The sequence below is a fragment of the Manacus candei genome, unplaced genomic scaffold (genome assembly GCF_025592945.1).
Source record: "Manacus candei isolate 608988 ecotype Guabito, Panama unplaced genomic scaffold, ASM2559294v1 h1tg000018l, whole genome shotgun sequence".
Taxonomy (NCBI): domain Eukaryota; kingdom Metazoa; phylum Chordata; class Aves; order Passeriformes; family Pipridae; genus Manacus; species Manacus candei.
In genome coordinates, this window is record NW_026138066.1 from 4997810 (window position 1) to 5015928 (window position 18119).

Consider the following 18119-nt stretch of genomic DNA (forward strand, 5'->3'; position numbering starts at 1 on the left):
AAAGTTTTGTAGGTAGTACTTAAAAGCTGCAGTAGCTTCTGTGGAAAAAATAAATAATGTGAATCTGGATCTGTGCAGTCTTAGCCAACAAACTAGAGAAGCTCTAAGCATTTCTCAGAAACCCCAGTTTTGATGTGCTTGTAAAATATGTATAGACATGTGAGAGCTTTATTACTGATTTTAATGCTCTGTAATGGGAAACGTTAAACTATCTGGTAGGATTTAAATGTTCTCTTTAATCCTCTTTCCTGCAGGGAATACCTGGCTCTGAATGTATATGTGGCCCTATGCTATTACAAACTGGATTACTATGATGTATCACAGGAAGTGCTAGCTGTTTATCTTCAGCAAGTTCCTGACAGCACCATTGCTCTTAACCTTAAGGCTTGTAACCATTTCCGACTTTACAATGGGAAGGCTGCTGAGGTATCTGTTGGACAGTCCCTCAGTTCACCTTTATTTTAGTTTAAAAATCCATATATGTTTCTTTTCCTCATTATCTGTCTTAATCGGTAATGTTGATAATGGCCTTTATCTTGTCATTGTGTCCTTCTTTTAGGAATGTCACCACTTTCAGTTTCCCTGGTATTAACCCATCTGTCCACATGTGTGCACAGTGGTCTTTCCATTTTCCCAGTTCACTTTTGATCTTGTGTTTATATGTATTGTCCAGTTTCTAAAATTATCACATAGAAGTGAAAAAGCCAAATCTTCCAGTGGCCTACCACTGATGGAGAGATGTATTTCTGTCAGCTTTGGAGCTCATTTGAAGCTTCACTTAGGCTTCTGTGCTTTTTTGGTTTTGTGGTAAAATTTTGGAATGTATGTAATTCCAGGCAGAGCTCAAGAACTTGACTGACAGTGCCTCATCATCTTTTGAGTTTGGCAAGGAGCTCATTAAACACAATCTGGTAAGTAATGCGTTTCTGGGACTTAATATAAACAGCACTCATTTGTAGAGCTTTTCATGCTGATTCATAAAATGGAATATTTTGGTAATTGCAGACCTAACTGAATTTTTGCTGCCATGCAAGTCCAGGAATCCTACCTGTATAATGAATATGCCATCAAGTGTATTTATTTTTTCCCCTGGAATTTTTCCCTGACAGTGAGACTGTGTCAAGAAAAATAATAATGTTGTTGTTTGCTTAAGAATACCTTTGCAAGATATTTTGTGGAGCCCACTCAATAAGGACACTGTAGAAACAAGTCAGAATGTATGACCCTGAACTCTTTATTTAGTACCACAACAACGTGAGTGGAATTAAGATAACTAGTGAAAATGGCCTTCATCCTAAAAGTACTAAACAAAGAGTTCTAGGAAAAAAGCTGCTGATAAAAGCCAAAATACTTATGTGGTCTGCAGAAAAAGAGTCACTAATCACTAGTTAATTTTCCCTTCAGTGGTATTATTACTTTGCTGTACAGCTGGTAACAGCAGATTGCTCTTATTTAATGATGGGCAGTTGCTTGCTTTGTCGTTTTTCAAGAGCAGTCATAACAAGCTAAAGCTTCTTTCCCCAAAAGTTAAAACTGTTTTCAAACTGGACTTTTGTGAGTTAACGTTGTTTATTTTGTATGCTGGTCTTTTTGCCAGTGGTTTATTGAATAACTATGTTAGATTTTGTTGGAAGAAGCATCATATGAGACTGAACTATAATCAACTGCTCCTGACCATTTTAGCATCTTTCTAAATAAATGCAGAGTTGTTAGTCTCATTTTTTTCGTATGAAAACATCATAAGCAAATAGTAATTTTGTATGTGTTCCCTTCACTCTTGTTTCAGACAATATTATTCTTTTAAATCTGTGCTATATAATGTATCACTGTTTTGAGCTGCTACAAGTTAAAATAAATTAATCTTTCCTGATGGATTAAACACTTTATATTCTTCAGAATAAAGATTGTCACACTTAGTAATTCTATAGCTATATTAAAGCAGGAATTATGCTAATCCCAGAGCCACTGACCTTTTCCTACTCTTAATATAGGAATTTAAGGATTAATTTCCTTGAATTAAGATATCATAGAAAAGATTTTGATACATGGTTATCAATCTGCTGTTTTTCTCTGCAGGTGGTTTTCCGAGGAGGAGAAGGGGCTTTGCAGGTCCTGCCTCCTTTGGTTGATGTTATTCCTGAGGCAAGACTGAATCTTGTGATTTACTATCTCCGGCAAGGTAAATACACCTTCCTCTGGCTTTTTCATACCTTCAGGGATGACATTCATTCATCTTATCTCAACTGACTATTCAATGAAATGCTTTTTTTCTCTGCAGGAAAATGTAATGTATTTCATTTGCTGTTCCTCCAGAAAATAGTGAAGTAAGAGTTTCCATGGCTTGCAGAGAAAGGCTTTAGTTGTGTGCAGTCAAATAAACGTACTTTGGCAGAATATTGCAGGTTCTTGGGTTGAAGGAGATGGCTTTGGGGACAGTGGTGTTTGTTTCTAGTGAGATGACCTCTCTTATGCCTGAATGTGTGAGAATGGTAGGCATATGTCCTCTGAAGGCAAGGACAACTGTTTCTGTAAATATAGCACAAACAGGATATGAGCCTAAGTGACTGTGAACGAGGCTACAGTTTGTGAACAAGACACTGCATTAAAAATCTACTTTACAACTCTTAAAGGATGCAGGTATGTAGCCAGAATCAGTTGGAAAGGATTTTGTACTAGTCTCTCTCCTTCATTTGCCAGCTTCTTTGAATTATATCTGAATTTTTCAAAGCCATTACTATTCTCCCATTGTGTTCTTTTATTCAACAATGGGTTGACTGGCTGTGTGACTCAAGCCAGGTCCAATTAGGTCATGTTGCTTAGTCCCAGCTTCCTCTGTTCTACCTTGTGTCCATTGCCTTTCATCTCACTCTATGGAACCTGTCTCCATCTTCTCTGTATCCTCCTATCAGTAAGTTGTAGACAGCGATAAGATCTCCCTTGAGCCTTCTCTTCTGAAAGCTAAGGAAATGCAGTTCTCTCCGTCTCTCCTCAGCCCCCTTCTTGCCTTGGGAGTCCTTGGGTGGGCTCACTCCGGTATTTCATTGTCTGTCTTAATTGAGGGATCCCAAAACCGGACACCCTACTCCAGGTGCAATCTCACAAGGGTCAAATAGAGAAGCATTCCTTCCTTTGCCATGATGACTACATTCATGCTAATATGATCCAGTGTACAGTTGGCCTCCTTTGCTGCAAGACTGCACTGTCTGCCAGGTTGCCTTTTAGCCAGTCAGCTCCCCACCTGACTTGTTGTTCAGGCATGTTTTAAACCAAGCAAGATGCAGGACTTGCATTTTGCCTCTGCTGAATTTTATGAGATTTTTTTCTTTCAACCCATTTACTCGGCCTGCTGAGCTGCTTCTCAATAGCTGGGAGCTTTCTTCACAATCTTTTATCATTTGCAAACTTGCTGAGAGTACTCTATCTGGATCATTAATATAAATATAAATAAGACATTCAACGGTATCAATCCCTGGGGAATTTGATTAGTAATGAGCCACCTGATAGATTTTGTTCAACTGATGACTGCCTTTTGATAGTCCAGACAGTTTTCCATCTCTTTATAGTCTTACTTAGCCAGTCCTATCTTTCAAGTCTGTATGAGAGACCATGTCAAAGACCTTGCTAAAGCCAAGGTATACAAGCATCCACTACTATCCCCTTATCCATACAACCAGTCATACATTGGGTTAGTCAGTACACTTTGGCATTGGTAAATCTATGCCTGCTGTTCCCAGCCACCTTTCTGTCCAGTATTGTTGCCAATTTCACTATAGGCAATATTGGTATTACTACTAATAATATTGTTAATAATAATACACATGTGTCAAATTAAGTTCTACTTACACAGAAACAAAGTACATCTCGTGCATCACTTAAAAATCAGTCTTGTTTACTCATTTGCCATTAACCTTGCAGTAATTTTAATTAGTTAGGTTCTGCTCTTCACTTTGCTGTACAAATGACTTGCATACTGACAAAGAAGGTCAAGAGGAATTAGGATTAAAATCTCTTTCCTGGTTTGGCTAAATTTCCATTTTTAGCTCTTGGTAGGGTAGCAGCATCAGTTAGGAATGTGAGAAATCATTACTTCTAATGACTACAGCTGTCTCTCTAAAACTTAAATGTCTCCGATAAAGGTAGGTTGGTGTTAATACATGCTCAGAACTGGAATGTCTGAAGCACAAACATGCATCCCATTTTTATCAGTTCTTCAGGATAGTGACTTTCTGGTTATAATCTGCTCCCATGAGATTTGCTATAGGCTTCTTTTGGAGCCTGAAGAGCATAGCTCTGTGTTAATGGTCTCCACTGATGGAAATAAGGGCTGCTGTCATTTTTCTTTTTTGGTGGTAGTGGTGGTCTGAGCTAGCCAAAAATGTCAAAAAATCTTCCAAACCAACAATTTCTATTAAAAAAAAAAAAGAAAGAAAAAGTAATGACTTTTGGCAAGTACCTTGTGCTGCCTTACTATGTGACTGCTCAAGGGAATGGGTAAGAAAGCAGAGGTGTTGAGTGGGAGACTGGCAGCTCCAATGTATATTGCCTTAAGTGGTTGAATGGATGGTATGTACTAGCGAAAAAGGTTTTGTTTGATAAGGTTTGTTTTTGTGGGCAGCTGGTATAATGCTGTATTAAAAAAATTTTACTAGTAAAAGACTATCTTCACTAGATTGTTTTACAAAACCAACTGAAGTGCCAACATCTTTTTTTTTATTTAGGTAAGGTTTAGGATGTTTTCAGTTTATATAATGCTTGTGTGGGAAGGAAGTTGCTTATTAATTTCAAACTTCTCATTTAAACTTCTATACTAGTAGTGCTTTCCTTGTTAGAATTAGGATCAGGTAAGAGCTGCTGGACAGATATTGAAATATTGATAAGGAAGAGATGAAGTTTCCCTACAGCATCATGTTACCCTATCCTCCTTGAGGGGTAAATCAATATGAGAAAAGAAAATACAGGAAGATGATGGATTTATGATTTTGACCTTGTGCTGATGAGAAGGCAGCCACTAGGTTATGAACAAGGGGTCCAAATCATCTTTACTAGGAAAATTGTAATAACAAAGAAGCTATTACTCACTCCATGTTTGTTATTTAAGTTCTAGAAAACCATCACCATTGTGACAGAAATTCACAATGATTTATAGTTACCTTTCTCCTCCTGTCTAAATGGTTTATTTCTTAGTCTATGACTATTGGGGAATGTTGTAGAGGATAAGTGACTTGTTCTAATACAGTGTGCTATGGGTTGTCATGCATTCTAATGTCTGGCATTTCAGATGATGTGCAGGAGGCTTATAACCTGATTAAGGACCTGGAACCTACAGCTCCACAGGTAATTGGAAACTGATGTCATGGCACATAGGTAGAGGTTATAAATTGATATGAAATCTGCCGCATACAAAACTGGTATCCTGAGGACAGCTTGCCCCATTCCCACTCCTAAAACTTTTGTGTTTTCCATCCCTTCATGAACAATAGATTTAATATGCATGCATAAAGTATTATATATGTGCATATATGAGTACTTAGCCTGTTTATTACTGTACTGCCTGGGCTCAGCTAAGAATATAGCTCTGTTGTGCTCAGCATTTTGGGGAGCTGACCATGGATAAAAGCTCTCTTCCAACTACAGCTACTTGTCACTTCTGCCCTGGTGATGATTACCATCCCTCAGATCTGCTAGCTCAGGTGCTCGTACGGTTTGTCCTGAAGCCATTTCAATAAAAATGAGCTAGATTAGATTAAACAGTTTAAATAAATGGTATTCTCTAATCTCATCACACTTTGACTGCCATGAGTGAAAACTGCAGCGTCCCTTGGCTGCTACTGTAATTTTCTTTTGTGGTTGTTCCAGCAGCTTTAGTCTCCAATTTATTCCTCTTCGCAGTTTATTTTCCAAAGGTCACATAGCTGGGCATGAAAGGGACCTTTCATGAGTCTGTGTGAGGAATTATATGGAGGGAGGGAAAAGGAAAAACTCAAGAACACAGATCTGGTGATTCTGTGCTGAGGAGGGTCTTCTGATGTTGCTTTACATTTCTTGTGTTCTTCAGTATGGCAAGACTTACTTGAACAGTTTTCTGCAGCCAGTGGTCCTTTAGCCTCTGTTTTCCCCATATACATGTCTTATAATTCTTTATGACATTTTTAAATGAGAATCTTTGTGCTTCTTTTTCCATTTTTCGCTTACACTTGTAAGGAACTCCCTGCTAAGACTTGCCAAACTACTTGTATAACCTCCTTGAGTACTTCGCAAATACTTCATCACAATGCCTGTAGGATAATAATTTGGCACCTGTAAGAAAGTTGGTGTGCTAAAATGATTACTTAGCATCCTGGCTAGTACTCTCAGATTGTTTGCTTGCAATCCGTTGTTGGTCTGTGTAGATGTGTCTTTCTCTTTTTCTGTGTTTACCTCTGTGACAAGGCTGTCCAGGTTTATCAGGAATACCTACAAAACAGATTTATAGCTATAACTCTTTAATTTTAAGATTTGGATAAGACAAAAGAGTCTGTTGCATGCTGAGAAAATCTTACTCAGCAAGGATGTTAGTGGTTATGGTTAACCAATGTGCATATTTGAAATGGGATCTGTGCTTTATTACAACAATATTGTACTTGTTGGTCATATGATGGTGAAGAGGGCATGAAAGGATGTTATCGTGTTCCTTCTGGTGCATTGTCTTTGACCACAAGACTTATCAGAAAACATAGTACTCCTTTGCATCCCACATATTTGGTAGAAGTGACTACCTAGCCAGTAGAATGCATTTTGGGGGGCTAAATTAGTTCTACTGTGATTAAGCATTATCACCGTAACCAGCTACCTACTAAACTGAGCTGGGATAGAGTTGAATTTATGAAGAAAATAATGTACACATAGGCTTTTATGTGTTTTATAAAATCTTCACCTTATCTTCTCTGATCCTTTTTACAATTTTTTTTCAGGAGTACATCCTCAAAGGAGTTGTAAATGCAGCACTTGGACAAGAAGTTGGCTCAGTAAGCGAAGCCCATGAAGTTCTTCAGCCTCTCCAACAACAGAATATGAACAGATCTGTAGGGACTAGAATGGAGTGAAAGAGACAGTCATTTCTCATTTAGATTGCAGGATCTCTGAGTCTCTCAACCTTCTTCCACACAGTAGTCAGTCCAGAATGAGTGAAATGCAAATTTCCATTGCTGGTCTTGACAGTAAATCAAGCTGAATTTGGCTTCTCTATCCTGTTTCCAAAAAAACTTTTCTTTCTACAGTATTCTTGTGTATCTAGGCACATACAGTGGCACATTTACCTTTTCTGTCTTTCCTTCAGCCCTGGTTTGTCTGTTAGTTGCTCCCCATCTGTTCCTCAGAGCATATTTTCATTATGTATTGTAGCATCAACTCTGGAACTCATGTTGGGTTAATTTTTTTCCTCTTCCAGAGAGATCATCTGAAAATTGCTCAGCAGTTCTTCCAGTTGGTCGGGGAATCAGCCAGCGAATGTGGTATGTTTGAAATATTCTTTCTCCATTATGTAATCCATCTTAAAATATCCATACTATCATACTATCCTATGTCCAACTCCTGACTGCTGGCAGGACTATTGCTAGGCATTTTGTTGTTATAGGATGAGTATCAGGAAATGTAAAACAAATTTGGAAGTTTACATTAGAGGGCTCATGTGATTCCAAACCTTACTGTATGACTGGAAAAGAGGCTGTACTGCAAACTGCTAGTCTTTACTGAGAGACTCTGTGGCTTGCCTTTGATTAATAATCTCCATTATAGAAACAGAAGACAACAGCCTAATTAATTAGATGAAGTGTGTGGCTGAAACTTCACAGGTACAGAAACTTCACTAATCTAGGTACAAATCTAGGACCACTAATGAAAGCCTATCAAGTACATAGAGTCCTAGCATGGAGTGTGCACTGAAACTGAGGGTGCTAAAAACATAAGGAGGAATTTGGCTACAGACAAAAATGGGGTCTCTGGGACTAACTCCTTGCTTGAATGAAAAAAAACCCTGATAAAACCAACAAAAAATCAGCATATTTTCAATATTTACTTTTACTTATTCAATAATAGACCAAACAAAGACCTTATCTTCCCTTCCCTTTGCCAAAATCAAAAATCCCAAATAAAAAAAGCTGGTAGGTATAACACAGAAATTCAGATAAAATAGGGCTTCCCAGTTTCCTTTTTAGGCATTGTCACTTAGTACTGTTTCTTTAGGTGGGTAACTTGTGCATTTTTATGGTGCAGACAGGTCATGGTCCTCAGAGACAGAATGCTGTCTCTGGTGTCCATGGTGACTAAAGAGAAAGAGCTCAAGAGAGCAGCAGCACTGATGAAACTTTCAGAAATACTGTTGAGTCATTCTATTCTGTTCCACATGCAGCAGAGAGCTTCCTGTTGGAAGGCTGGAAGTGGTTCCATAGATGAGATTTCCCTAATTCATTCCTTTTGCATTGAGGCTATCCCTTTGGAGTTGGGATCCCAGATAACAGGAAGGAACAGCATGAACTACAGTAGTGGAGAACTTGGTTAGAGGGAATATAGCTACCTGGGTTTGTGATACCAGTAAAATCACAAGGTGACTGATACAGTGGTGGTAGATTCTTAATGCCTGTTATGGTCATGCACATGTGATGAATGACCATAGCATACATGGATAAAAATAATATGGAGATAGTCTGAGAAAACATATCCTGAAAGGATTTGTAGTGAAGATATAGCCCAAAAGCAAAATTGAAATTGTTAGGAAGACAAAGGTCTGAATTTCACTGTGAAATAATTTTAAACTCATATGCAAAATAAGGTGGAAAGGCTGAGACTTCAACCTTCCTATGGTTGAGGGGGGGGGGGGAAATAATTAACAGTGAGTGAAATAATACTCTTTTAAAATATATGTTTAGATAGGCAACTCACCATACTGAGGCCAAATTATTCACCAGCCAGCCTGGATGGGAACAGTGACTGGCATATTAAAGAGGTTTAGAGATTTTATATAGAAAGATAATTAAATAATAGTTGGAGACTTCTGTTCTGCCTATATTGACCTAATAAATGCAATGACATGGCGTGATAAACAGCATGAACTTTTAAATGCTGTTTCCCTCTTTCTTAGAGAAGGCACAAGTGAACAGGTAACTCTGGACCAATATAGAGATTACATAGAACCAGATTTGAAATTTTGATGAAACTCCAATTCTGCTACAGTCATCTGAGTATAATCAAGTTCTAAATCCATGTGTTAGCAAATACCTAAAAAAATTTCCACAGTTCTAATTGCAAGAAAAGAACCTACATAATAACCTTTCTCATTTCTGACAAAAAATTAGAGTGAAATAGCAGTGAAAAGGATAAAATACACCTGATTTGAACACTTGAAAGAACCCTTTGTTTCTCTAAAGAAAGGGCTCGTATTCATAATTAATGAGCTATAGGATACAAATAATGACATGACTAGGTTTGCCAATGGTACAAAATTAGCCATAGTAGTAAAAAAGTAAAAGCTTCCACAATGATGAAAGATATGAGAGACTGTATAAGGCTGGGCAATAATATGCAAATTAAATTTAGCAAAATTATCAGAAAAGTTGAAGAGAATCTTAGGAATTGATGAGAAAAGAGAGAACAAACTAAAAATAATTACTGCGTATACATGTGATTCTTTTTCTTGAATACTGTTTGCAGTTCTGGTTCTTACATTTCTTAAAAAATTGTAGAACAAGAAAGGATACAATAAAGACAGGAAGGGTGATCAGAGAAAGGGAATAGCTTCTTGAACAAGGAGAGATTAAATAAAGGAGGATACATGGGCTGAAAAACTATGACTCAGTTTGATTATGTGCATCATAAATGACAAGGAAAAGAGGAATAGAGAAGAATTATTACTGTACAATACAAAAACCAAGGAGCATTGACATAAACTATCACACAAGACAAATAAAACAAACAGCATTAATTACTTTTTCACATAACACAACTTATTTGATGGAGAAACTTGTGAGAATCAGAAGGTAAAAAAAAATTGGTAGATTAAAAATCCATTAGCTGTTTAAGGCAAATTTTTCAGTGACTAAGTCCTCAGTGCAGATTGTTGGAAGCTAGGAGAAACTTCCAAGGAAGTAACATTACATGCCACAGTATGTATTATATGTGAAATCAGAACATATTCTTTCTATAGCTCTATATTCTTACTCAGCAAGTTTCTGAACTAGACAAACTTTGGATCCAATATGATAGTTTTTATGTTCTTAGCCCCTGTATTGTATACTTGTGATCATTTTTGATCTGCTCCCTTCATTTTGCTGGATTTAGAATGGAGAACAGAATTCTTGCTGTTTGTATACTTGGGCTTTTCCAAAGCAGCCAGCCATGCTATTCAAGCATGTAAGTCTTGCTTCAGCACTTCCCACTCAGCCAGTCCTTGCAAGGAGCTGGTATCACTCAATTGTCTGTGAAGATATCAAGTTAACTGCTTTGCAGATTTATAATACAGAAGTAGGTTTGGGCTTGCTAGAGTGAGGAAATCCTTTGCTTGCAACTGGGCCTATGTCCTGGTTTTACCTGAGATAGAGTTAATTTTCTTCTTAGAGGCTGATGCAGTGCTGTGTTTTGAATTTAGTATGAAAATAATAATGATAAATGCACCAGTGTTTTAGTTGTTGCTAAGTTGTGCTTACCCTAAGTCAAGGGCTTTTCAGTTTCCCCTGCTCTGCCAGTGAGGAGCTGTACAAAAAGCTGGGAAGGAGCATGGCCAGGACAGCTGCTCTGAATGAGCTAAAGGGTTATTCCATACTGTAGAACATCATGCCCAGTACCTAAAGGGGGGAGGGAGTCAACTGTGAGGGGCTAATTGTGGCTCATGGGTGGGCTGGACATTGGTAAATGGGTGGTGAGAAATTGTATTGTATATCACTTGTTTCTCTTGAGTTTTACTCTTCCCTCTCTCTCTTTTTTCCTCTCTCTCTTTTTCTCTCTCTCATTTTCATTACTACTATTATTAATAATAATATTATTTTATTTTATTTCAATTCAGTTATTAAACTGTTCTTATCTCAACCTGCAAGTTTTACTTTTTTTTTAGGGGGAGGGGATAGAACGAGTGGTACTTAGTTGCTAACTGGTGTTAAACTACAACAGTCACAACAGTCTGATAATATGGATTATCAAAAAATAATGGATTAAAATGAAGATGTGAAATATTTTTTCTGACTTGCTTTTGTTAACTGTAGAAATCCCATGACTGCATTAAGGAAAAAGCAGCAACACGCAGTTCAGGAAGTATAGTATCATTTATTTGTAAAGTCATTTGAAGTCATCAATTAAGGCCTTTGCTCTTTTTAATTAGATCTCTGACTTGAAGGTTCAAGGAACACAGAGCAAACTGAGTTAATGGAAAAGTCCGTTCCAATAAATGTACAGATTTTGTCTCAAGATGGATGTTATAAACTTTAATGGGAGTAGGGTCACCCAAAACAAAAACTAAAAAAAGTCCAGGAAGCACTTACAATGTAGGAGTCAATATGCATCCTCTAGCAGCAATAAATAACACCCAGAACAGCAGCTTGGTTACTGGGGTTTTTTTAAGCTTAATAGAAATTCTTAGTCCTAATGACATGAAATGGAACTGACATTATGAAGGAGGATATAACTAGATTTTTATAGTTAGTTCTCATACTCTTCTACCACGGTCTCAACTGAGAGGAAAATTAAACAGATCAGATTTTTAAGATAAGTTAAGGAGGAAATGGGACAAGAGGAACATCAGTGAAAGTAAATTAACATTAATGTTTCTTTTAAATGCAGTCCTTCTGGTGCTTAAGTGTTACAAACTACTCCAAAACCACTACAAGCATAATGAAGAGCAGCACTCCTTTTGTTTTCAGTGGTCCTCCTTTAGGACCAAGTCAGGCATATCTGATGCTGGGTGGGAGGAATGAAACATTTCTTCTGGACTTCATGTGGTCTTTTCTTTGAGCTACACTTAGGTCCCCCTGAGTAATTTTTTTAAATGACAAATTTTTCCTCTTCCTGCATGAGTCACATGCGGTGAATTAGAACTGTAAAACTCTAGTTTTTCAGTCTCCAGTAGTAGTCATTGCTGAGTTGTATAAGATACTCAGACGTTGTTTGTTTTTTCAACGAAATCTTTCACTAAAAGTATATGGAGGATGGTGTGCTGGGACAATAAGATTTTCTGCCAAAATGTGGACATAAGAATAAATACTAAAATTTAGAAACTCTCGAATCATATATGGGAAAATTGTGTTTCTAATATTTTGTTACTGTGATTAATTTTTACTAAAAATGTATCCTTAGTTTTAGGTCTTCTTTGCGAGTTTTGCATTTTTAAAATTTTGTTTAAAATAAATTGTTGTGAGTTTATGAACTTCAAAAATTGAATGTCAGAGAAAATGAGCATTTTCAAGTTATCTTCAGTGATATTATTCAGTGTTTCTTCATTCTTTTTTTTTTGTTGCAAAACTGTTTCTGTTATTGTCCTGTAGAGGCATGTATTTGTGATGAAAAGTATGCATGCATGTAAAAAAGGGCATATAAATATACAGGCCAGTTTTGCTCACAAGTGAACAATTCATAAATAACCAAAATAATTTTCTGAATTTGGAGAACAGAGTGATGTGGTTCAGACATAGATAAGGATTGATTGTCTCTATATGGAAATGACAGGACATCCAAGCTCAGTGTCTCCTAGTGCTAAAAGGTAAAAAATGAGACTATTTCGCTTTCCTTTGAAATGTATTTTGAGATCTTATATACTGCTTTCCAGGAATAATTACTACCCTACCTTATTTAAAGGAGTTTTCCAGTGGAATGCTCTATTTTGTGTGGTGGTATGGAGTCAAAATATTAGTCTTCAGTTACATGAAATTTATATATAGAGAAAAGTTATTTTTAGTGCAGATGTATTCATGGTAACTAACATCCAGTGGCAGATTATTTCAGGGATATTGGTAGCCTTAGGATCTTATCTCTTGACACCTTTCCAAACTGCACATGCTCTCTAATGATCATTTCATGTAGTGAAATAGTAGTCATTTGAAATCACTTGCAGTTAGGCCTTCCCAGCTGCACTTGGGTTCATCCATCTCTTCTAGTTGAGTCTAACAAAAAATAGTTTCAGTAAGCTTACTTCAGAATCTTTAAAACAGCTTTGAAATTTTTTCAGTAACACAGCTTACACTGTCAGAGTGGATGACAGCGTAATACGGTTGCAGCAAAGTTATGATGACGTAGATAGCAGCAAAATTTAGTGACACTCATTTGAACTGGTATGTCTAACTTATTTATGCCTTTACCACTTGTGAGCAATGTGGTAATCCCAAAAGCATGGGCATTAATTTTCATATTGTCTGGTATCACTGAGTATTCTTCCTGTTCCAATATTAATTCTTTTTTTATAATGATATTTTCAGTGTTATCAAGTTTACTGTCTTACTTGAACTAAAATTAAAATATGTGGAGCTTCTTTGTCCAGGATAACTGACAAGCATAATTTTAAAGAAAGAAGGTTAATGAGGTTAGAATAACAAACTCAGGTTTGTATGAAGTGTCATTTCCTAAGAGTAAGAATAATTCATGGTAAAATTAAGCTACATAAATTGTGTCATGGAAAAGGCTTGTTACTTAAACCATTTGTCTCTGTAGAGTTTGCTGTTGATTAAAGTCTTGCAATAGTTATTGGATGCTGTAGAGAAAGATGACAAGATGAACTAATAGTTTTTTCTAACCTCTAGTACAGTCCTTTGCCTGAAAAGGCAAGCTACACTATTTTTAGAAACTAGCTGCTTTCATAGTTGCCAGCAATCTTGGCAGTGATTTCTATTACTGTGTGGTTTTTAATTCTACAAATTTGCATTTCTCTTTTGAATTTTAGATACCATTCCAGGGAGACAGTGCATGTCCTCCTGCTTCTTTCTTCTTAGACAGTTTCCTAATGTCCTAATTTACCTCAACTCAATCAAGGTTAGTATTATTATTTAGTATTGGTAGTACTGTAATGCATGGAATCACTACTTACAGACTGTACTATGTGAGACACAATGGAAACATAAAAAGATGCAGAAACAACAATAAAAACAAAACACTGGAATGACAGTGGGACATAAGTGGTCAGTATGGCAAATGGATCAAAATGTAAAGAAGCAATTTAGAAAATAGCACCATGCAGCATGGTGGGCATGATGGTCTCATCACATTTGCAGTTTAACCATTATCAGGCTTTCTGGTGGCATCATAGAAGATGAGGAAGATAATTAAAGGAAGACAGTGAAAAAATTTGTGGATATTTATGAGGTGGGCAGCATGGAGGGAAAAAACCCAATGTTTTCCTAAGACTTATCAAATGAGTGATGGAGATGATTGTCAATGGTTGGGAGACAACATTTTAATGAACAATAGTGTGTAAAGAACATAGGACATGAAGGACTCTGAAAATAATAACTCAGGGAACTGAGTTATAACTACAGGGAAACCAGTCACTGAAGGGCTAAAATAGGTAAATATTACATTAAGAATGTTATTTTTGCAGAAGTTATTTGAGTGGTACCCTGCAGACAATGTTACTTTTTTCAAAGTAAGAGAAGTTTGAAGTCAATATGATGCAGCATTATCAGATCACCAGTATTCATTGGATAAAATGGGTATAACTTACAGATACACAGTTAGATGTGAGTAAAGAGGGGGCTGGAGTGTGATTATGAGTTAAATGACTGTGGTCTTGTTCCAGTGATTTGAAACTGGAGTTGTAACAAGAAATTATTTGGGAGATACACGAGATGAGCAGAATGACAATATTCTAAGGAGGGTGAGATCTAAAGAAAAACGTGGTTGTAATGGTGCCAAAAGCAGTTGATGAGTGAAAAAATGATGAAGGTGTAGTTTTTAGACTTTGTCTGGAAATAGACCTTTGAGGAAATCCCAGTGGCTCTAGCCACTAGCAGGGCTCCAATGTAGTGGAATGAAGAGACATACCACTACCACCCCGAAGTGGAGTATGTGTGTAATTAAGAAAAGGAAACTAAGGGTGAGAATTTTTTTGCCTAACTTGAACCATCTAAAAGTCATATTTCTAGTTAGAACTTGTCATCTGGTCTCAGTTTACAGACAGTGGGTATAGAATTTCCAGAAAATTAATCCTGTATATTTCTCACATTTACAGTGCAGTGAATCAGCCCACAGATATGCTCAGCTCTTTCCATTTCCATTAAAAGGTTCTTAAAAAGGTATTTCTAACCTGAAAAGGTCAAAGTTAAATGTGATTACAAACCACCTCCAAGATATATGGGACAAAAGTTTACTCCCTCCTACAACTTTTCTTGCATGGTCATTTTGAAGTAATTGATCATTCTCATAATTTTTTAGCTGAGACTAAGCATGCTCAGATTTATTTAAGTCATTTCCCTCTCTTCAGCTCACAGGGATGCAAGTATTTCTTCCTTTACCATGTTACAGGCAAGGTGTAGGTGGCTTTACAGTTACCTTTTGTGTTTCATTCACAGGAATAAACTTCAGTAGAATCCCTGCAGCTCTTAAAGCGGAACATGCACTCTGTGAAGATTATTTGTGTGATGTTCTCTCCAGAAACACCGTGTTCAGCCATGATCAGTTAAAACTGCTTTAGGCATGAGAATTCTGAGAGGACACCTTATTATAAATGCATTGCTAGCTGCCCCAAGGGTGACATTATAACACTGTCAGAGATCAACTGAGAAAACAACCTGATTCAGGCTCAGCTGAGTTGTGGCCACAATGGGAATTCTTCATTGCTCAGCTGGGTATCTGAGCATCTCATTGAAATGGACATCACTCAGAGGACAGTTAGTTTTATGAAAAGATTAAAGACCTCTAAAAAGGCCATGAAAGAGTGAAGTCCAGTACATATAATGTGGTTTAAAAAAAAGAAAAAAAAACCAACAAATAACCCTGAAACATCTGGCTGCTGTGAATGTGTTGCACTATCATCAGCATTGTTCATTTCTACTGTTTTTGGTTTTGCAGTAGGTGTGTTCTCTAGCACTTATACAGCCTGGACAGAATAACAGATTTTCTGAGTTTGGTTGCTGACAGAGTTTCTTTTCCATTTTAATTTAAAAATACAATGGAAACTATTTAAACAGAAGAAACGATTCACACAGTAAAACTGCATCTGGCTCACCAGCTTTGCTTAACCTGGGACTTGTGCTGATTCACTTCAAACTGCTATTGAGAAAGAATACAGTAAAGTGTTGTAATCTCATGTGGTGGAACCCATTAGTTCGCCCTAAGGGTACTGCAATGATTTCACAAACTGAGCTTAAGATTCACCCAATTGGTTCATCCTCATGCTCTCACACAGTTTTCTATAATTGCCTGCTTGTAGACCCTAACATAGACTATTTGGGAGAAACCTAGACATTTGGCAAATGGTGGCAGTCCCCCACCTTTCCTTTCAAGGCACTAGCTTGATGTATGTAGGTGGACTGAATCAGCGCCCTTTGTTGACTGCCCATGGCAGGGAAGGGAAGAGGCTCCTCAGTGTCCCTACATCATGAAATAAGACACCACTGGGAAAGGGATTTGCCCCTTGCTTCCCATATCTTTTGTACAGTCCCAACTATGCTTTTTACCTCCTCCTCAGTCTTTAATGAGGAAACAAAACAAAAATTTGATCTTCATACACAAGTTCTGTTTCCTTTATAAATATTATATAAGAAAAACATTTCTTCTTCCCTACACTTTGCTGTGAAGCACCCAGGAAGGCTTTTCTTACAGTAACTACAGTGGATAAACCACTCTCCTTTTTTCCCATGCTCTTTCATAAGCAGTGCACAACTAGTGGACAGGGATCATCAATCCCCATCCATGCTTGTAACTGTGATGTGTTCTATCTTATCTCTACCATTTCTGCTGATGCAGCAGTGTAGGACAGTGCTGAACGTAGAACATAGCTGACTTTTGGACATCTGAATTATACTTCACTCTGGACATCTGACCATGATAAAATCTTAGTTCTTCAGGTCAAACCCAAACATCAGGCTAGATGTTTGGTACCTGAACCTAGAGCTGCCTTTTCTGCTTTGACCCATGTAGCTTTTCAACAAGATACAGCTAGATCAACCTGATGTGTCCTAAACTAGATGTGTCATGTCTAGTATTATAGGAGAGAAAAACTTTTTGTTGCACTTCAACTAGAAAGAAGGGTACCTGTAAGCAAGACTTGTAAAGGAAGTCCTACTACATGGTATGCTGCCTGCTGTAGCCCAGTACTGTGCTCCACCTCCATCATGCGATCCAGTGTGTCAGACTAGCATCTGTCACATAACCAGATCCACAGGATCTCTTGATGAACCTTGACAAGTCTTGGAAAAACAAAAGTGTTCGTCTCCTTAAAGACTTCAGGGAGTCAACTGCCTATTTACCCACCCTAGTGGTGAAATAAGTGCTTGGGAGGTGAAAGAGACCATGGCAGCACAGCATGTCTTGACATGCCCAAGTGAAAATTATACCCACAAAGGCTGCCACTGCAATTTTGAACTTGGAACATTTTCCAGATCTCTCATAGTTAATATTGTGGAATGTTTCAGCTGTGTTTGTAGTCATGAATGTAGGATGGAAAGCTAGTCCATAATTTTTCTGCCCAGTGTTTATAAATACCGTATGTTCCTAATGTGGGTTTTTCTTTTTCCTTCCCATTGTCTTTATATGGTCTGACTCAGACTGGGGGTGAGAGGTGTATTTTTAATGTTATTATATCATGGGAGGAGGAGTTTTTCGTTTTATTTATTTGAGCTTTATCCACGTGTCTTATTTTTCAGAGTTACTTCTACAATGATGACACTTTTAACTTCAACTATGCTCAAGCCAAAGCTGCAACGGGCAATTTTAAAGAGGCTGAAGAGGTATGTATTTACTTTCTTTAAAAAACAGCAATGGAAACATTTCCCCCCTGCTCCACTCTTTCGTTCCCTTTCTCCCTCCAGATCTTCATGTTGGTTGAAAATAAGCAGGTTGTGTGGAATATCTTCTTCCCCTTCTTAGAGGAACTGAAACTCTCAGTGAATACTATTCAGAAAAGATTATCTTGCTAATCTTGTAATGTGAGGTATACGGGGAGTCATGCTGCT

General features: G+C 37.4%; 1 protein-coding gene across 5 annotated transcripts in view; it reads left to right on the top strand.

Moving 5' to 3' along the window:
- The window catches only part of IFT56 (intraflagellar transport 56), a 56291-nt gene that overhangs the window by 20477 nt on the left and 17695 nt on the right, over nt 1–18119 (top strand). For 4 of the 5 annotated variants that reach the window (XM_051784148.1, XM_051784144.1, XM_051784147.1 and 1 more), the window contains exons 7-14: nt 255–426; nt 837–911; nt 2077–2179; nt 5279–5334; nt 6951–7004; nt 7427–7490; nt 13892–13980; nt 17811–17894. In XM_051784148.1, the coding sequence (XP_051640108.1) occupies nt 255–426; nt 837–911; nt 2077–2179; nt 5279–5334; nt 6951–7004; nt 7427–7490; nt 13892–13980; nt 17811–17894 (697 nt within the window). Of the gene's footprint in view, nt 1–254; nt 427–836; nt 912–2076; nt 2180–2278; nt 2405–5278; nt 5335–6950; nt 7005–7426; nt 7491–13891; nt 13981–17810; nt 17895–18119 lie in introns of those variants that run through there. The other variant, XM_051784149.1, reaches the window with a different exon arrangement.